This window comes from Cricetulus griseus, chromosome 6, assembly GCF_003668045.3.
Source record: "Cricetulus griseus strain 17A/GY chromosome 6, alternate assembly CriGri-PICRH-1.0, whole genome shotgun sequence".
Classification (NCBI taxonomy): Eukaryota; Metazoa; Chordata; class Mammalia; order Rodentia; family Cricetidae; genus Cricetulus; species Cricetulus griseus.
This window is the reverse complement of record NC_048599.1, coordinates 87,459,754-87,482,033: the sequence shown is the minus strand read 5'-3', so window position 1 is coordinate 87,482,033 and position 22,280 is coordinate 87,459,754. Positions and strand designations below refer to the sequence as shown.

At 35.8% G+C, this 22,280-nt stretch overlaps 1 protein-coding gene across 1 annotated transcript; it reads right to left on the bottom strand.

The window, feature by feature from the left end:
* Window positions 1-3,646: 3,646 nt before the first annotated feature.
* LOC100760207 (olfactory receptor 4C15-like) lies at window positions 3,647-4,618 on the bottom strand. Its single transcript, XM_027421088.1, has one exon. The coding sequence runs from the start codon at window positions 4,616-4,618 to the stop codon at window positions 3,647-3,649; it is 972 nt and encodes a 323-aa protein (XP_027276889.1).
* Between the last annotated feature and the right edge of the window lie 17,662 nt (window positions 4,619-22,280).

Here is a 22,280-nt window from a genome sequence, read left to right as displayed (position 1 = left end):
AAAATCCAGCAAAACACCTTGGTTCAATATTTTATTGGAAAATTATATAGTAGGCATGGGTCCTATCTTGGGGTGTGGGTAACATACCCAGTGACACATCACTGAAGAAAAATATTTTTTTTCATTTTCCAGCAGGAATCAATTTCATGTAGCTTCTTCACTAGGAGAGGGACTTTGGGTCCATTTTCGATTTTCAGTGCCGGGTTTCTCTCTGTATATCACAGTCTCCATGATTTCTTATGTGTATCAGTAAAGTATAACAAAAGCTCACCAGATTCTGATCTTTAAATGAGTATGAACAAAAATGGATAAATGGCATCTGCTTTTTATTTCACAGCTATACAATTAAAGACAGGAATCACAGTTTTAGCATTTAGCAGTGAATACATTTTAATGTGACTTTGTTCATGTATGATAGAAAATTTTAGGTAATTTTTATTTTTTTTTGAGACAAGGTTTCTTTGTATTGCTTTGGAGGCTGTCCTGGAACTCACTCTGTAGACCAGGCTGGCCTTGAACTCACAGAGATTCACCTGCTTCTGTCTCCTGAGTACTAGGATTAAAGGCATGTATCACCAATTCCTGGCTTTTAGGTATTCTTGAATTTCTTAGAAATGAGATTTCCAGGCCATCTGGAGTTTCCATGGGTGACAATATTTCCATGGAATGTTAGACCTTTGGTTAAATGGAGAAAATATGTTATATTCAATTTAATTTTCTGAAGATTCTGCGTATAAGGAAATATAAACTGTTGGTCAAGGTGGTGTATTCTTTTAGTTCCAGCACTTGGAAGGCAGTAACAGGTGAAGCTCTGTGAGTTCAAGGCCAGCCTTGTTTACATAAAGGGTTTCAGGACTGCCAAGACTATGCCTTAAGAAAACAAAACAAAAATTAAGGAAAAAATACATAAAAAGTGACATAAATATATAAATTGCATTCATCATTGTTATATATTTAGATATGGATTGTAATTTTTCACATGGATACACAATTTTAACAACATTAAAATCAGAAGGCGAATCATTTTTTCCTCCAAGGATAAGCCTGTGTTACCAAATTCCAAGATGTAAGCCCCCCAAACACACACCCCCACATACATATATTTATATATATTCAACACTAAATAAGCTCAGTAGTTGTCACTTATGAATCTATATGTAATATGTGTGTGTGTGTGTATAACAATAATTATTAGAAAAGAAAAGGACATGCCATTTGAGAAAGGATGAGAAACACAGATGGAATTGAAGGGAGCAGAGAAGCAATGAAATGATGCAAATCTGTATTCATATATGAAATCCCTCTCTCAAAAGAACTCAAAAAATTATAAGAGGAAAATGAACACTAACATAAAATAAATTGAAATTTATTAATTTTATGAAAACAAATTTCAAATCTGCTTAATCTAGATTCTCTTTTCTCTTGTGGTAGTTTATATGTAGCTGGTGTGCATAAGCTAATAGCGAATAGCACTATTAGGATGTGTGTAATAATAACTCTTTCCAGCTGAGTTCTGCTGCCATGTTAGGGCCCACAAATAACACACAGAGGCTTATATTAGTGACAATGCTGCTGGCCAATGATTAGGATTTCTTATTTGCTTGTTCTGTCATAAGTATCAACCATAGCCATTAATATTTATATTTTATAAAGACTTATCTTTTTGAGGAAGCCAGAGGCATATATACTTTCTTCCCAGGATCACATGGCAACTCCTCTTTACTACATTTCCCGGAATCCTCCTTGACTCCTAGCCCTACCTATCTTGCTTCCCTATTGGCCAACAGAGCTTTATTTATCAACCAATAAGACAAACATATACACATTAGGAATTCCCCCATCAGATATGTGGACCTATTGAAGTAGTTGTGGTTTTGTTGCAGGAAGTGTGTCACTGTGGGGTGGTCCTTGAGGACTCCTCTGTTCAAGATAATATCCAGTGTCTCTATTCACTTACTGTTGCCTGAGAGACCAAGATGTAGCTCATTCTCTACTTCCAGCTCTTTCTCCAGCACCATGTCTACCTGCATGGTACCATTTTCCACCATGATATTGTACTAAACCTCTTAAACTATCAGTCACTCAAAAAAAAGGTTTCTCCTTATAGAGGATACATGCTCATGGTGATTCTTATGGTGAGCAATAGAAATCCTAACTGAGCCATCTGTAAATAGCAGGAGATGTGGTCAGTATATGAACATCTTAGATAATAATCAGTATTTGCCTTCAGTTTATGCTGTAACAAGGGTTTTCCCTTGAGAATAAGGTCACAGAGCTTATTCCAAAACAGTAGTCATATCAGTCTTTGGAAACTCTGTCTAGTCCTTTTAGAAATTCAAGACCTAACTCAAATTTTCCTCCAGGCATGAATAAACTCACTTTCAAATGTGTTTAGATGATCCAGCAACACTTAGGCCTCAGGATTTACCTATGGTCCTTGGCATTTCTAAGATCTAAGGTCTCACATGATATGAGACCCACTCAATCACTTTCTATTGAGACCCACTTTCTATTGAACATATGTTTCTTCTCCTTACTTCAAATACACATTTACATTTGGAACAATTGTACTGATATATTATTTATTAAAGCATGACTGAGAATTCGGGAAAACAAAGCCATCCACAAGCCTTAAAATCCATGAATATACATTTAATGCCAACAGTCAGAAGCTAGGAGTTGGTGGTAGGCACATTTAGTTCTAGGATTCATAATTCAGGTGTAGACAGATCTCTGTGAGTCAACCGGCACCCAGATCTACACAACAGTGGCTCAGTCTAAAAGGGAATTAAAGTTTACACTTTAAATCCCAGCAAAAGGCAAGCATATAAGGCAGAAGCAAGGTCAATATCAGGCATTTATTTTCCAGCCATGCTGAGGAAAGGTTACAGTCTGAGGCTTGGTGAGAACCCGTGAAGGCAAATATAGCCTGAGGTAGAGGTAAGAAGCTAGTGGCCAGCTACTTTGTCTTTCAGATATTCAGCAGTTTGAACTCTGGTATTTGTCTTTGGGTCTTTTATTCTTTCTTGTTACAGACAATTTTACCTCTTCCAATATTTTAAAAACCCTTGAATTTTAGAGATTTTGAAAGTACAATTTAAATTTACTGTAATTTTCACACATCAATGCTAATTATTCAACTCATAGTAAAAGTGTGATCTGAGAAACACAGATAAGCCATCCCAATTAATTCATCCTATAGAAAATGAGGTCATCTTTTTCAAAATAGTGACAAATAATTAACAAAATACTTTCCCTAACAAATAGTGATTTCTTTATCTTTTAGATTAGTTTTCTAAGTGTAATTACTGGTGTGTGTGTGTGTGTGTGTGTGTGTGTGTGTGTGTGTGTGTGTGTACATATGTGAAAAGTGTGTATATGTGTAAATAAATGAGGGGTAAATGGTATATGTACTTGTCCACATGTGTGCTGAGGCAAATGAAGGCACTGAATCTATCCATTTATTGTTCTTTACCTTACTTCCTTAAGACTTTGTAATCTGCAATAACTCACTTCACCAGTATTTTGTTAAAACTGTGCTACCATGCCTGACTTTTGACATGGGTACATAGAATTGTTAATATCTTACATTTGTACAACATTGCTATTACTAACATGTCTGTCTCCCCAGCATTGAAAGTATATTTTAATAATCATCACAAAGCAGTATCAATTGCTTCCACATTTTCCTGATGGCATTCTTCATTTCCTGATTTCTGAAAGTGTAGACCATCAGATTCACAAGTGGTGTCATAATTGTAGCAAATACAAGCACATTTTTTTCAGAAGAGAAGGCAGCCGTAGGTCGTGCATATATTAATATGCATGATACAAAGAACAGAACCACAACAGTGATATGGGATCCACAGGTGGAGAGAGCTTTAAGTCGCCCTTCAGAGCTGTGGGCTCTCAGAGAGTACAATATTACACCATAGGAGACAAGCAAAATAGAAAAAATTATGATGCAAATAGACCCACTGTTAGCAAATACTAAAATGACAAATATGTGTGTGTCAGTACAAGCAAGCTTCAGTAATGGGAACAAGTCACACATGAAATGATCAATGACATTAGGTCCACAGAAGGGCAGCTGCAAAATGAAGGTAATTTGTATGATAGAATGCAAGAATCCTCCAGCCCAGGATATTGCCACCAAAATGCCACAGATCCTCCGGGTCATAATGGAAGTGTAGTGCAAAGGCTTGCAAATGGCCACATAGCGGTCATAAGCCATAGCTGACAGGACAATTACCTCTATCCCATTGAAAAAATGGAATGCAAATAGTTGTGTCATACAGCATTCAAATGAAATGGTCTTTCTCTCAAAGAAGAAGTCTATAATCATCTTGGGTGAGACAGTAGATGAAGTGCATGCATCCAGTAAGGACAAGAATATCAAAAAGAAGTACATGGGGGAAGCAAGCAGTGTGGGACTGTAGATAATGGTAACCACAATTATCATATTGCCCCAAAGAGTTGCAAGGTAGATCAATAAAAATATCACAAACAATATTTTCTCAACTTCTGCATTCTGTGAAAGTCCAAGGAGTATGAACTGAGTGACAAAGCTGTGGTTTTGCATTACTCTCAAGAAGATGCTGAAGTAAAATCTTTTCATGTAAATCTGAAATTATAAGAAAAGAATACCCCATTCAATTTATGTAATCACAATGCATAAGTTGTTGCTTCCTCTCTTGTTTTGTCATTGAAAAAGAATATTGTAAGTTTTTAAAGATGCAGTTCCATAACAGGTAGTACTGAAGTTGTTATAAATTAAGTATTTTCAATAGCCTCAGTTAATATATTGGAGTGAAAATCATCTACTTGGGTGAGAGTAGAGCCAGTATCCTGTCTGTGAAAGGTCAGCTTTCATCAGTATTTATGGCATTTTGAAGTTAAATATTAAAATGCATTTTAAACTATTCTGAATATAAATTAAGAAAGAATGTAAGTCCTCATTGACTTATCAGAGCACTGCCTCATCTGCCAATGGAGGAGGTAAAAATGTATTTTAAGTCAATCTTCAAAATCATAGATTCAACCTAAATGTGTGTAAAAGTATGACTTCATTGAAACTTCCAATATCTTAATCTGTTCTTTATAAAACAGAAAATTCTTTGGGAAAACATGCATCACTCATCATTATGCATATGGTGGAATGTTAGAATTTTCATAAAATTCATCATTTTATTCTAACAAGTATGTTGCAAAACTTATCCTGTTTTCATAACAGCTAAGTGTAATACTACAAAAAAAAGCAATTGCTCCAAACTTAAATACCTAGTCCTAGTCAGCAGTACATTACAGTGGTTTGTTTATTTTGCAAAAGTTATCAAAGTTTAACAATCAAACACACAAAGAAAAGACAATCAACCTGGGATTCAGAGACTCAAACATTAACATCCATGATGTTGCCACCAAATAAACAAGGTGAAGAGTGACATCGTTTCTCCTTTGCAAGAACCTCAGGAAAAGGATGTTATTTTTAATCTCTTTCACTCTCTAAAAGTTCGTTTTTATGAAAATAAGACATCTCCATAAAGGCAACAGAATCAATGAAGAAAAAGCAGAAGGCCAAGGACCAATCAGCTATGAATGAAATTTAGTGACAACACATAGCTAAATAAGAGAAACTCTCCCTCAAATAAAATGTAGTTTTGGAACTTAATTATTTGCCAAGGCATATGTTTTGAAGTTCATAAGAGTTCAATATAAAGCATGTCATAATATCTTATCTGCTCATCTCCAGGTATTAAATTGTCAAATTTGAAAAAAATCAAAATGTTACTTATAGTAGCATTCCTTTATAATGCTAGGTGTGATTAATTCACATAAAAACCTTCAATTATGTCACTCACACAGTTGAGTAAAATCTCTGTATGAATATTCCAGCTTTGTGATTGATTTTCCTCAGGCAGTCACAACCTAAATGGTTTCTGTTATCATTACTGGTAAAATATTCTCATGTGTGAATACATGCTTGCATATACATGTTCCTGTATATGCATCAGTATACATGCATGTTTACTATTACAAATACCTGTGTGTATAAGAAAAATGGGTTTGTTCTGAGGAGAAAAAAAATGAGATGTTTCAATGGCTGACATCTGAGGAAAGTGGACATTCCTTCTTATGTCATGCAATTATGATAGTCTATTTAGTTTACAACAGCCATTTACATGAAGTCCTGAGGGCAATTCTTCACTAGCAAATGTAGTATGAACTCCATCTACTCTCGTACTATAAGCAAGGAAACTGGTCTGAAACAAACCCTATAAATTCCCTGGATCAGCAAATAAGCATTTACTTTAAATTACAGTGATCACTACTTAGATTACTAGTTGTTCTTCAAAGCTAAATCAGGATGGACAAAGTAGTTTATAAGAGACAGCAAGGCATGGTCCCCATGCATGAATGTCTGAATGGACCTTAGAATTTCAGACAATTAAAATAGAAATGAAACCACAGCTACTCTACACTCAGACATGGGCTGAGATCCAAACTTCTCACCCTTTTCTCTGCTGTGAATTGGGTCATTTTATGTTCTGAAAGTTCTGGAAGCCTTGGGTTTCATTCTAAATGTCACAAAAATAAGAACAAGTTGTCACATATAATCAGAAAGAAGTAAAGATACTTTCAGTTATATTTCCTGCTCACATGTGGTCAAACCTGAGAATTTCTTTTCTTCATATTTACTCATATAGTGAATTATTTTTATAGCTTTCAGTGATCTATGAAAATTTCCATGCACAGTTCCCTCTCATGTTCTTTAAAATTAATGGTACAAGTCAGATACTCCTGCGTGAGCCTTCCCGAAAGAAGAAAACAAAGAAATTCCAAGGAAAATATAACCCTATAATTGTTTTAATACTAAATGAATTTATCTTCATCATCCTAATTACAATTCATATACTCAATGCTTGTTTGTGGCAAACAAAATGACACAGTCATTTGTCCAGTAAAAAAAGTTCCAAAACTCATGTTAACACATCCACTATGGAGAATAAATAAAATGCAGTCATGGTTTATGATCACATGGGTTATGACTTTAAACCACTGAAAACAAAATTGACCTAAGCATGGGCAGTAATATAGACTTATTCATACAATATAAAAGTGGTTATAATTAAAAATTAAGCTAAATGTAAGTAAAATGTTTGGTTAAGTATGGTTTGTTCATGACTTTTTTTGTGATATTGACAAAGGTATTCACATTAAAGCAGAGTACCTGAGTCACATAAAACTGTGAGTTATTTCTTGTAACTTTCTACACTGTCATGTGCTAACATAAAATGAGATTAAATAAAATGTCAACTAGAAAGAAAAACAGCTTACTTTCTGTTATTAAACATGCATGAGAAAGGCTGCCTATAGAATTGACTTGCACTATTTATTGAACCATCAGACTTCAGTGTTATGGGTCCATGGAAGATAAAGGAGTAGATATCTATTTTGTGATGGGGACAGGCAGTGGAGGGAGGAAGGGTAACAACGACTGATGCAGCCCAGGCTACACTCAAACACACCACTTCCTTAGCCTAGAATGACTTTAAATTTCAGATTTGCTCTTTCTTTCTTGATGCTAGTATTTCAAGCTTTTGTCACCACAACAAACCAAATCAATAGTTTCTATCAACACATTCTATAAACTATCAATTAAAGCAATTTGAATATAGAATATGAAATATGCAAAGTGTCAGCATGACTATGTTGAGGAAAATTGAATCAGCCAAAGGGAAATAATGTCAGTTTAATATCACATTTTAGAGACTAGGGAGATGCTCAATGGTTAAGAGCACATACTGTTATTCTAAAATACTTGACTACATACATATAGTTTAAATCCATCAGTGAAAATGTTGAAGTATACGTTAAAGAGATCACCATCTGGGAAAAATCTGAAATTAATTATCACCTATTCTTTCTGGAGACGTTTGTTCAGTAGTGACCAAATGCTGATTGTATGCAACTGCCCTGTATACCTGAGAGAGAAAACAGTGATTCTGGAAGTTGATACAAAGCATGTTACCATTGCTTCTTGAGTCTGGCCATCAGCATGGTATCAGGATTCAAGCAAAATGAAGAAATCAAGGATTCCACCTATGTTGTCACTAGATTTATAGCGGTTTCCCTGAGATGTCACCAGCCTGGGAGAATGATTCTTATTCCCTTGGGTTTTTATAATTTCTTTCTGCATGAATTTATGACACAATTTCTGTTTTTGAACACTTGCTTGAGTGTTTAAAACACCTTTTAATAATGTCCTTCTAAAGAGCTTAACTTTTTCCACTAGAGAAGTTTTTGAATCTTTTGTCTTTCATATTTAGTGTTCTTTTTTAAATAAGAATTTTGTATGTTCATGGATGCTATTTTTCCTTTGAATGGTAAGGTTCCTATCTGATAATGATTTTGTGTAACACTGTATTTAGAGAGACAGTTGACATAGCCATATCTGATGAGCATGGCAGAAATCATAAAGCCTGCATAGCTGCTTGACAAAGATTCAGCACAGCTGAGCCACATAACAGCTGCTGTGATACCTTTGATTTTCATCTCCACCTGTTGCATATTTGGGTGACTTTTAATATATGTACAATCTGAGGATATTAGATTGATGGAAATTTTCTCATGTATCATTTATGCATTTCTCCCAAGAATACTGTTTCTAAGCTTTCCCAGGAATGTCCTGAACATACTACCCCTCCTGCTCTTAGGGAGATATCCTTAGCTGCTTGAATGTCTTCTTTACACCTTGGAAGTTTTGACACACATAAAGAAGCCAGTGGTCTCTTTATGAGGCTTTGAGATATTCTTGAAACATCTGTCCCTGTATTTACACAGGTACAAGATAATCAAAACAAAGTAAATTCAAAAAGGTCAGCAAGATTCAGGGGGCTAGAAGAGTGAACCACAGATCAGATTTCAAGTCTGTTCCTACTATATACACTCAGGCAATTATATGGCATATATAGCAAAAATTAGATTAGCTGAAGTTACCTCTGTTCTTCACAGAGACTTATACTGAAGGAAAAAGAATGATGTAGAAGATGATACAAGAATGAGATGTCACAACCTCCTTTTCTTAGAAATGTTAGCACATGCAGAGCCACTATGATGTCATATGACCAAGGAATAAAAGAATGACAGGATTACACATATAAACACATTTTATAAATATATAAAATGTAAATGTTGTATTATGCGAGAATTGGAAAAGTAACTGCAGTGTTTTGGCCAATGGATATTTCTTGGGCACTTTGACCATTAATTATTAATAATACACTACTTGGTACATGGCATCCTGTCTTGGCAGGCTTGAAGATTTTGTTTTGGTCTAGTGCCTTGTAGCCAAAAATACTACTAGCCTGATACCAGGTTGTCATATGCCTCTAGATTCTTAAAAATCTGGTTATAAGTTTAATAAGTAAAAATGATAACTCTGTTTATCAATGATGTCAAAAATAGAGGGGAAATCAGTGATATGATAACTTTGTCTTGCTATATTTCATTAATGATGACTAAAAAATGAGCAAAAGGAAGTGAAACACATGTCCAAAACTAAAAATGATATGATCTATGTTTTGGAACAACATGAATGTATCCCTGCTTACTTAATTCAGTAAAAACAAAGAAGCACTCTGGCTGCCAGTCAGTCAGGCTGTAAAATTCTCCAACTATCATGGCCTGGCTCATTCTGTCCTTCACCTACTCCTTACATTCTCTGCTGGACCTTTCCACCACTGGGCCTGGCTCCCATCAGAGAACAATGCAAGGTTTCTCTCCTGAGCTTAAGCAAAATGCATGGGGACTCATCATACATGATACCTGGTTCTTTCAATAAAAATCTTTATACCAATCCCTACACAAAATGTGTATTGTTTGCGAAATAAAGTTGCAAAGATCATTCCCCAAAGAAAACCATTTTATGAAAACCTATATTTAAAGGTATATGTTAATTTGAATGTTATTTACTTACATCAAGATTCTTGAACCTATGTGTCTATAGCACTTGTGGCTTGGGGAGGGCGGTGGGTGTGTATTTCATTCAATGGCCAACTGTGAACTTGAGTTCAGAGCAATCTTTCTCTCTTACCTTCTAAATCACTGCAGTTAAAAGGCTTGGGCCAAAATCTAAGGCTTATATCACAAGTCAAAAACCCAAAAGAGAGTTACTAGAGGTAGAAGGACACTGGGTATCTTCACTGTGTGTGAAAGGATCTTGAAGATTACTATAATATAGGGGATGCAGCCTGGCATTGCTGCTCAAGGAAAATCATAAAATTTGTCTCTTAGATCATTTCAGAGGTGGAACAAGCCACATAGTCTGCAAAATTGTACAGCTTTTAATCATTGATTCCTACCCCTTTTATATTTTTTACACAACTTTAAAATGTATTACTCATGAAAAGTTTGTGAATAATGGTGCTCAAGCACTGGTATGAAAGTCTAATCACCTTACATGATTTACATCCCACAGTAGGTGATATGAGACCTGTAATGGTCAGCATTCTGATACTAGCAATTTCAGTATCCTACTCAATTTAAACTACTAGTAAATTGCTAACAAAAATATTAAAACCTTAAGTTTTTCCCAATTTGCTTGATTCTTTAGCATCTATATTGCAGGAAAATACAAAGTGCAGTAGAACTTGTCTCTTTCTACTTCTCCTTGGGATCATGTATGTCTCTCTTAGGGTCCTTGTTTTCTAGCTTCTCTAGTGGTGTGGATTGTAAGCTTTAAATACTTTGCTCTATGTCTAAAATCAATATATGAGTGAGAACACACCATGTTTGTCCTTTTGTGCCTGGGTTACCTCATTCAGGATGTTTTCTTCCATTTCCATCCATTAACCTGAGAATTTCAAGATTCCATTCTTGTTTTTTTTCCCCTGTTGAGTACTACTCTATTGTATAAATGTACCACATTTCTCCATCCATTCTTCAGTTGAGGGGCATCTAGGTTGCTTCCAGGTTCTGGATATTACAAATAATGCTGCTGTGAACACAGCTGAGCAGATGACTTTGTTGTATGAATGTGCATCTTTTTGGGATATCCTTAAGAGTTGGATTGCTGGATCTTGTGATAGACTTATTCCTATTTTCCTGAGGAACCGCCATAATGATTCCCAAAGTGGCTGTATGAGTTTGCACCCCTACCAGCACTGGAGCTCTGTTGCCCTTTCTCCATCCTCTCCAGCATAAACTGTCATTGGTGTTTTTGATTTTAGCCATTCTGACAGGAGTAAGATGGTACCTCAGAGTTGTTTTGATTTGCATTTCATTGATGGCTATGGATGTTGAACACTTTTTTATGTTTCTTTCAGACATTTTAGATTCCTCTATTGAGAATTCTCTGTTTACTTCTGTACCCACTTTTTAATTCGATTATTTGGCATTTTGGTTACTAGCTTCTTGAGTTCTTTGTAAATTTAGGAGATCAGCCCTCTGTCAGATGTGGGGTTGGTGAATATCTTTTCCCATTCTGTGGGATGCAGTTTTGTTTTGTTGACTATGTCCTTTGTCTTACAGAAACTTCTCACTTTAAGGATGTCCCATTTATTAATTGCTGATCTCAGTGTCTGTGCTACTGGTGCTGTGTTCAGGAAGCACTCTCCTGTTCCAATTTGTTCAAGGGTACCACCAACTTAATATTCTAAGAGGTTCAGTGTGGTTGTATTTATGTTGAGATCTTTGATCCATTTGAACTTTAGTTTTGTGCAAGGTGATAGATATGAATCTATCTGCAGTCTTCTACACACCCACATCAGATATCCCAGCACCATTTGTTGAAGATGCTTTCTTTTTTCCATTGTATAATTCTAGCTTCTTTGTCAAAAATCAGGTGTTAGGTGTGTGGGCCCATATCAGGGTTTTCAATTCAATTCATTTGGTCTACCTGTCTATTTTTGTGCCAATACCAAGCTGTTTTCAGGACTATAGTTCTATAATAGTGCTTGAAGTCAGGGATGGTAATGCCTCTAGATGTTCCATTACTGTACAGGTTTGTTTTGGTCATCCTGGGTCTTTTGTTTCTCCATATAAAGTTGAGAATTGTTGTTTCAGGGTCTTTGAAGAATTGTGCTGGTATTTTGATGGGGATTGCATTGAATCTTTAAAGTGATTTTGGCAAGATTACCATTTTTAATACGTTGAACCTACCTATCCAAGAGCATGGGAGATCTTTCCATTTTCTAGTATCTTCTTTAACTTCTTTCTTTAAAAACTCAAAGTTCTTCTATACAGGTCTTTCACTTGTTTGGTTATCATTACCCCAAGGTATTTTAAGTTGTTTGTGGCAATTGTAAAGAGCATGGGGGAGGGGAGATGGAGTTAGGAGAAAGAAAATGGGAGAAGAGGAGGGGAGTGGAGGACATGAGAGATCAGGATGGTTGAGTCAGGGGAAGAATAGAGGAAAACAATAGAAGAGATATCATAATAGAGGGAGCCATTTTATGTTTAAAGAGAAATCTCACACTAGGAAAATGTCCAAAGGTGACACCAACTAACAATCTAAACAATAGTGGAGGGCTACATTAAGTGACCTTCTCCAATAATGAGATTCATGACTATCTTATATACTATCCTAGAGCCTTCATCCAGTAGCCGAGGAAAGCAGAAACAGACACCCTCAGCTAAATACTGAGCTGAACTCTGGAATCCATTTGCAGAGTATGAGGAGTGATCAGCAAAGGGGTCAAGACCAAGATAGAGAATCCCACAGAAATAGTTCACATGAACTAGGGGAAGCTCATTTACCCCAGACTGATAGCTAGGAAACCAGCATAGAATTGTTCCAGACTTTCTAAATGAGGATGTCAGTTTGGTGGTCTGGTTAATCTATGGGGCCTCTGGTAGTGGATCAGTATTTATCCCTAGTACATGAATGGACTTTGGGAGCCCACTTCACATAGAGGGATACTCTTTCAGCCTAGACACATGGGGGAGGGTCTAGGCCCTCTCCAAATGATATGACAGACTTTGAGAATTCCCCCATGGAAGTCCGAGTGCCTCCCTGGGGATCAGAGAGGAAATGGAATAGGGCATCAGTAGGGGGGTCATAGGATGACTGGAGGGTGAGGGAACTGGGATTGACATGTAAAACAAGCTTGTTTCTAATTTAAATAAAAAAAGAAAAATACAAAGTATATAAATTAAAATAATACTTTTAAAATTCATTAGTGTAGATAATAGAAGAAATATGCCTATACTTATAACATTTATACATATTATAGAAATGCTATGTGTTGTAGAGAAACTGTGTTTGATTCATAGCACCCACATAATTCTTAAAACCATCTGTATTTCTAGTGGGAGGAGATACAATGTCGTCTAACCTCCATGAGCAACAAGCGTACACATGATTCACATATACACAGGTAGGCAAACTATTGAAAAACATAGAATTTTAGTAATGTAAACAATAAATATAAATAAGAATATGGAGCTACAAGCAAAATGATATGAATGACAAGGCTTGAGTTTTCAGTCAACATTGTGGAAGGTATATTATATCCCACATATTTCCACTGATTTATAATCCCTTCTTCCTGTATTAACCTTGTAAAAACAAATGAACATTTTTGGGGTAGATGAATAGTTGAATTTTTGACATTTTTTAAAAATTGTATTGTAAAAGTATGCAGATTAAAATGTGGGAGCAGGAATATATAGAAGGACATATTCAGAGCTAACATGATTCAGTAAATATAATATTTGGAGACTTTTTTTCATAAAGTATGTTCATTCTGCTCTTGGTTCCCATCCTTCCTCCCCTCTTTTGGCATGCCTTCTCAACACCATCCGAATGTGATTATATATAGTAATTTATATATATAAATATATAGTAATTTATATTTATAGTAATATAGTAATTACTATATTTATAGCAATTTATTAAAGCTTGCCTGAGGATTCAGAAAGCAAAGAGTCATCCACAAAATATAGAAGCCAGGCACACACCTTTAATGCCAGCAGCCAGAAGCTAGGAGTTGGTGGTAAACACCTTTAATCCTAGGACTCAGGATTAAGAGATATACTGATCTCTGTTAGTTCAAGGCCACCCAGATTTCCAGCCACACTGAAAATTGGAGCATTCATTCTCCAGCCACACTGAGGAAAGGTTACAGTCTGAGGCTTGATGAGAGCTCCTGAAGGCATGACCAGCCTATTCAGCCTGGGGTAGAGGTAAGAAGTTAGTGGCCAGTTGATTTGTTTTTCTGATATTCAGCTTCAATTTTAAACCCAATATCAGTCTCTGGATATTTTATTAATTCATTTTTATATAGTGATGCCCAAAGTTAAAATACAAATTCATAGAAAAGCCTCTTTCAAGTCCAAGGCTGATCTGCAGGCAGGACTCCTGCTTGAGTCCCTCCTGCCTGACCAGCTAGGTTTTCTTTTGTTTTTGGTTCAAATCTTTGAGCAAGTATTGGAGTTTTTGGTTGTAGCTGTTCTTAACTGTCTTTAGCTGCCACCCAAACTCAGAAAGCTTTGGGGCTTTTCCTAGAGCCTCCCTCCTCAGGCTGACTCTCTCAGCATATGGCCAAAACTAGTTATCTTATTCAGATGCATTATGTCTCACATTTCACTGACCTTGTCCACAGACTTGGCAAGTTAATTGAGAATTCTTAGAAAAAAGGGATTAGTTTAAAGAGGGTTTTTCTCCTACACTGAAAAATGGAAAACACTGTTTAAATGCCAAAAACCACGTCTTCATATGATTACATAATGGATGGGTTAAAAATGGAACATGAAGGGATGATCAACTTAACCATGATTGACATACTGTTAATTGTCATTTGGATAATATTTGTTGTTGTATTGATAATTCTTGGCTTATCTCTAAAAAAGTTGGTTCATATGAGTGTGAAGATGCAGGCCTTAGAACAATTTATTAAAGCAGATAACAGTGATATTCAAACCCAGACTGAGGAATTACATGGAAAACCAAATTCAGCATTGCATTTTAAGGTTAAAAATTAACACTCTAAGGTCTGAAGGGAACCACCTTTAATATATCTAGTAACCTTACAGGAAGTGCCAAATGAAGGAGATTCTATGAGACCTACTTGGAAGCCTGTGACAATGTTAGACAATGTTAGACAATGTTTAGGGAAATTCAAGGAAGCTATAGTCTCATATGGCATCCATTCACCATTTGTGAAGCAGATGATTACAAACACATGGTCTGTTTGTAATAGGATTATCCATATAGATTGGATAGATTTGATTAACACTGTCCTAGAGTCAGAACCACAATTAAAATGACTTCCTGTTTCAGAGAAGAGGCTAAGAATATTGAACAAATTCTGAAGGTAGAGATATAGATATCTCCCAAGATCAGATTCTTAGAGAAGGATATTATACTACTTTAGAAAGGCAATGTCAATATGATGATCATCTTGTGGGTTTATTTCATGAAGCAGCTTTGAGTGCTAGGGACAGAGTTGAAGAAGCAAGAAAGAAAATTGAATCATTTACAAAAGACATACAGGGCACAAAGGAAGCATTCATGGACTTCTTATAATGACTGTCATTATCAGTCAAATAAATGATATTACACTCAGATGCTAGATATATAATAACTGAAACCATAGCTTATGAAAATGCAAATGCCTGATACAAAAGGTTAATGAGGTCTGTAACAGCAAGATCAGTACCTTTGGAGTATTGGATCCAAGATACAATTAATGTTAAAGCATCATGATGATGATACATAGATAGGAGAGGTGATTAAAAAGGTTTATAGAAAAAACAAAATATCAAATGTTTTAACTGTTGCAAAAAATGTTCCCTTGAAAAGGGATTGTAACAGGAGGTTTCAAGAAACAATTGTTTTGTTTTTTTATAAATATAAAACAAACAGAATGTCCCTCTTTCCTAGATTATGCAAAAGGTGTAGCAAAGGCAGGCATTAGACAAAGGAATGTAGGTCAAAAAGAGATCACCAAAGTAACCCTTTGCCTTTAGGAAATGCCTTCAGGGGGCTTCTCAAAAACCACTATGACAAAACCAATTCATTCATTTCCTGCCTCTGTGAATGACATCCTTCTCAAAACAATTAAATAGCCTAATACCTATTGTAATAAAACAGTGTTCTGGATGATAGAAGAGCTTTAGAAGCTAAAACAAAAAAAATTCAGGGGAATCCATAAATCAAAATTGATCAGTATTAGGTTAGGAACCTCCCCAAAGTTAGGGTTGAGGAAGGGTTTTGTTTCTGTCTTTCCAAGAAAATAAAAACAGCCATCTTGAAAAATTTAAGACATTTGGACAAACAGGATTCCAAAGAAGATAGAACTACCTGGAAAAAAGGACCAAGCAAAGGAATAATCTGAGCTAATTTAATCTCTGAAGTCTCCAAAAAGCAGATTGAATCCAAGCCAGGTGTAGGTTATACACACCTTCAATCCCACCACTTAGGAGGCAGAGGCAGGTAGATCTCAGTGATTTGGGGCAGCCTTATCAACAAATTGAGCTTCAAGACAGCCAGAACTGTTAAAACAGAGAAAACCTGTCTTAAAAAAAACAAAACAAACAAGTAAACAAAGAAGATGAAAACCCACAATAATTTCTACAGTACTATGATAGCACCATTAGGCTGATCAATAACAACTAAAGACGGACTTTGGGCAACAAACTGCCCATAACAATTTCAAGGAGGTCAGATGATGTGATCCAGCCTCACAGACTCTATGCCTAGAGAAAAGCCGTGCACTTTCCCATTATGCAGAGAATGGACAATAAATGATATAGCTTGACAATTAGGCAAATGTTTTCTTTTCAGGATGCCCTAAAGATGCTGTCACTCCCAGAGAGCAGGGAGTAATTTTAAAAATACAACACTCATATTCCCAAGAGTTGGTATGGGTGGGTTTTGGTCATTCATTGGGTTATGGATATTTTTCACTGTTTAAGGGAATTGGTTACAAAATATTGGTTACTGTCAGGAAGAAAGTTGAACAAAGAGTATTAGATTCAAGGTTTTTTGGAAAAAAATAATACAGATATGATAGTATGAAAGGTAGATTATTAAATCTATTCTTGAAAAGAAACAGAATATAGATATGATAAGATTAAAAGGTAGATTATAGAATCCACTTTTAAAAAGGAACTAATGTTTTGGGTATTTTACATTTGATTGGACTTAGTGTATTGTACACTAATATTATATATTGATACAAATTTGAGATTAATTTGCTAAAACATACTGTACATGAGTTTCTAATCTAGTTCAAGGTATTGTACCTATACAGCTTATTTATTAATGTAATGCAAATTTCTAGGTCTTGAAAGTTATTCTTACCAACTATATAAGATAATAAGGAAATTTAGGTGAGTAATTAGTCACATTAGGTATATTTTCAAAGAGAAATAGATATACTTTAAAAAGACAGGTTGTTTTCAAATACTCCAGCAGTATACATAATATGTTATTTAAAATGTTTTAATAACATAGGTTACTTTTTATTACAATGAGACATAAAGTATATTAGTGCTACTCCTGGCAGCACCAATATGCTTAAGAGAAGTTTTTGGGCATCAAAAAAAAAAAACCTTCACATGGAGTTTAGTTTTGTTGTGGCAAAGGTAAGTCACTGGCCAAGAAAGTGCCCTTGCCTCAACTGCTGACAGTATGCTGTACAAAATGGGCAAAAAATACACAAAAGAGCATGACTGCAAAACCTTGCCAAGACAAGGAGGGACAGCCCTTCAGAAAATCCTGCTTCACAGAAAAGTCTGTCAGAAATGCTAGGCCTATAAGCCAAAGACGGATGTCCTATTAATGCAGAAGAAACAGGTGATGGTCCAGGCAGCCAACTGTTTTTGTCATTTCTCACAGTTTTGGGAAATTGCTTGATTGCACTTCCTGTTTACACAGTTAATATTATTTCCTTATTGGGTCTCTGAGGAAATTGAAGAATAGATAATGTAGTTATAAGCCAGGCAGTGGTGGCACATGCCTTTAATTCCAGCACTCGGGAGGCAGAGGTAGGTGGATCTCTGTGAGTTCGAGACCAGCCTGGTCTACAAGAGCTAGTTCCAGGACAGCCTCCAAAGCCACAGAGAAACCCTGTCTCACCCCCCCAAAAGATAATGTAGTTATAGTTTTCATTGTTTACCAGACTCAGAAAAGAAAATTGCTAAAATGATATAAAGGATATTAAAAAATAATTTGATAATGCAAATTATAGTAGAAAGTAAAATAGGTACAAGAATTTGGACTCAAAAAGATAGGATAGATAATAGAGTATTTTGTCTGAACTGTCAAAATGCAAATGGACTAGATATTTTCTCTGAACTTGTCAAATGTAAACGGACTAGATATTTTCTTTGAATTTATAAAATGCAAGTGGACTAGACATTATTAATGAATTTGTAAACTATATTTATCATAAATACTTATATACAATTTTTCTTATGTCAGTTGTAGCCTTCTTCTTTTTGTATTAGACAAAATGGGGGAAATGTGGTGATACATTATTTATGATTTATTAAAGCTTGCCTGAGGATTCAGAAAACAAAGTCAGACTCAAGCAATAGAAGACAGGCACACATCTTTAATCCCAGCAGCTAATAGCTAGGAGGTTGTGGTACATAACTTTAATCCTAGGACTCAGGATTAGGAGTTATACTGATCTCTGTGAGGCCAAGGCTACCCAGATCTATACAACATGGAATCTGTCTAAAAGAGAATCGTAGCTCACACTTTAATTCCAGAACTCATGAGAGGTATATAAGTCAGTATCAGAATTGGGTATGAGGCATTCATTCTCCAGCTACACTGAAGATTAACATTCATTTTCCAGCCAGGCTGAGGCTTAGGGAGAGCTCATGGAGACAGGGCCAGCCCATTCAGCCTGAGGAATAAGTAAGAAGCTAGTGGACACCTGCTTTGCTTTTCTGATATTCATCTTGAATTTTGAACCCCAATATCAGTCTCTGGGTCTTTTATTTTTCATGTTACATCCAGATACTCTTATGACAATACTAATTAATCAATTCATAGTGGACCTATGAATTCAAAACATTTTTTCATTTTAATGAAAATTGACTATTCTTATATAATATATTGCAAGTTTTCCTCCCTCTATTCTTCCATGTTCCTCTCCCTTCCAAATCCACTCACTTTCTATGTCTCATTAATAAAGGCTTCTAAGAGACAGCAACCAAACATGACAAAATATAATATGAGATAAAATAAAAACCATCACATAGAAGTTGGACAAGAAAAACCAATGGAATAGAGCCCAAGGGAAGACAGAAGAGTCAGAGACACACTTCTTCACATTTAGGATTCTCATGAGAACACTAAACTGGTGAAGACTCATGCAGGCCCTGTGCATGATGCCTCAGTTAATATGAGCTTTGATTATAGTGATTTAGATGGTCTTGTTGCCTTGATGTATCCTCCAATTCTGGCTCTTGTATCCATTCTGTCTTCTCTTCCACGGGTTTCCTGATTTCTAGGGGGGAGGGATTTTATAGAGATATGTTTGGGCATGAGTGTTCCAAGATCTCTCACATTCTATTTGTTTCCATCTACCACAGGAAGAAGCTTCTCTGATGATTCCTGAAGAGGGTACTAATCTATGAATATAACAGAATGTCATTATGATTCATTTTATTACTACATTTCCCCCTTTTTGAAAGCAAGTATTATTTAGCTTGACCCTAGGTTCTTGGAATATCTAGTCTCAGGTTCTTGGTCTTCAAACAATGTTGAGACTTAAGTAAAATCAGTTACTGGTTAGTTATTCCCAACAAGCTCCATGACACCATTGTCCTAGTATATCTTGTGAACAGGACACCATTACAGATCAAAGGTTTGTGGCTGGCTTGTTGTTTATGTTTCTTTTTGGTAGTGTGCAGAGTACCTGGTGTACCAAAGGTTCAAGAGCTTAAGAGTGAAGGCTCTAAGTAGGTACCATTTTGTCTTCTCTATGTTCAATGGGCTGTGTAGATGTTATCTTTAACAATGGGACTTGCTGTCAGTTTGCAGAGAATAAGCTATAGTATTAGTAACAGTCAGAATCATTTGGAAATTTCCATGAGACCCTTTTATTTAACAATGCAATTGGATGTATCCCAATCCTAGCAATAGAAGCTTCATTTGTTTACAGGAGATGTCCTCTCAGGGTTTGTCATCCTTATTATTTGGCAATTTGATTTAAACCATCTTCATAGGTGTATCTATTTTAGGGAGATTCTATTTTATTATGTTTCCTAGCTCCCCCTCAAATATCCCTTAAGTTTTACTATCTTATCATGTATTATTTCATTTCCTCCTGTATCCTCTCATTCCACTGGCCTCAATCCATCTATAACGGTCTATTCTATTTTCCTTTTGCAGAAAGATCTATATCTGTTCCTTTAGTCCTTTACGCTATATCTACCCTCTGTTGTTCTATAGACTATAACTTAGTTATCATTAACTCAACAGCTAATATGCTTATACGGGCCAATACATACTGTATTTGTTTTCCAGGGTCTAGGACCTCACTCAATATAATTTTCTTTTACTTTCATCCATTTGCCTGTGAATATCATGATGGTATATTTTAATGGCTGAGTAACATTTTATTGGGTATATGTACCTCATTTTAATCCATTAATTAGTGGATTAATGTCATTTGTTTAAAATTTCTGGCAATTATATAGGTGGTGGTGACATATGACTTTGATCCCAACACTTGGAAGGCAGAATCAAGCAGATATCTGAGTTCAAGGCTGCCCTGGTCTATTAAGCAATTTTGAGAAGAAGAAGGGCTCTACAAAGAAATTCATCTTGAAAAAACACACAAAAATCTGACTATGATAGATAAATATGGCTGAGCAAGTGTGTTTGTAGAAGGAAGAAACATCATTGGGTGTATGCCCATGGGAGACATAGCTGGATCTTTAGGTACACAGATGCCTATCATCTGTGAAAACAGCATACTGATTTCCATAGAGGCTGTACAAGTATGCACTCCCACCAGCAAAGGGTGTTGTTACTCCACATTCTCTTTAGCATGAGGTGTCATTTGTTTTGTTGATCTTGTATCAGATAAAAATCTCAAAATGGTTTTGATTTGGATTTCACTAATGGCTAAACATGTTGAACATTTCTTTAAGTGTTTCACAGCCCTTTTAGATTACTTTATTGAGAATTCTCTATTGAGATTTGTGCCTCATTTTTAGTTGGAATATTTTTTTTCTTGATACTATACTGTCTGGTCTTATGTGTCAATTTTAACACAAGTTAGAGTCAACAGAGAGAAAGAAGCCACAGTTGAGGAAACGTGTCCATGAGTTTCAGTTTTAAGACACATTCTCAAATAGTTATCAAAGGGGAGCAACCAGCCTATGGTGAGTGGGACCATTTCTGGGATGGTGGGCCTGGTTTCTATAAGAAAGCAGGCCAAGCAAATCATGGAAACAAGCCATAAGTGGCACCCCTCCATGTCCTCTGCATCAGCTTCTGTCTCTAGGATCCTCCCCTGTTTGAGTTCCTGTCCTGACTTTCTTCAGTGATGAACAGCAATGCTGAGGTATCAGTCAAATTAACCCTTCTTCTCAACTTATTTTTTCAGTCATGGTGTTTCATCACAGAAATAGAAACTCTATCTAAGGCATCTAGTTTCTTGGGTTCTTTGTGTAATTTGGAAATCAACCCTCTATTGGAAGTCTAATTGGTAAAATTATTTTCCTGTGATGGAGGCTGCAGTTTTATCCAAATCACAGTTTCCTTGCCATGCAGAAGATTCTCAATTTCATGAGGTACTGTTTATTACCTGGTGGTCTTAGTACCTGTGCTAACATTGTTCTTTTCAGAAAGTCTTTACCTGTGTGAATTCATTCAAGAGCATTACATACTTTCTCTTCTGTCAGGTCTAGCATATATAGTTTTATGTTGAGGCTTTTGATTCATTTGGACTTAAGTTTTATGAATGTTCATAAGTATTGATCTATTTTCATTCCTTTACATGCATACATCAAGTTTGATCAGAAATATTTGCTGAAGAGGCTGTCTTTTACCTGGCCTGTGTTTCTGGCCTCATATCAAATATTAAGAGTCCTTAGGTATGCGATTTTATGTCTGGGTCTTTAATTTGATTCTATTAACTTCCAATACAATATCTTCTCTGTGGATCAAGGTGCTCTCTTTCTTTTTAGTGATTGAAGCATAAAGTGCCTGTATAAATAGATATCGAAACTTTATTCTGGATAATAAGTTTTCTACGTGTAATGTGCTTTGTTTTGCGTATGTTTTTATGTTGGAATTAGTAAACATGCAG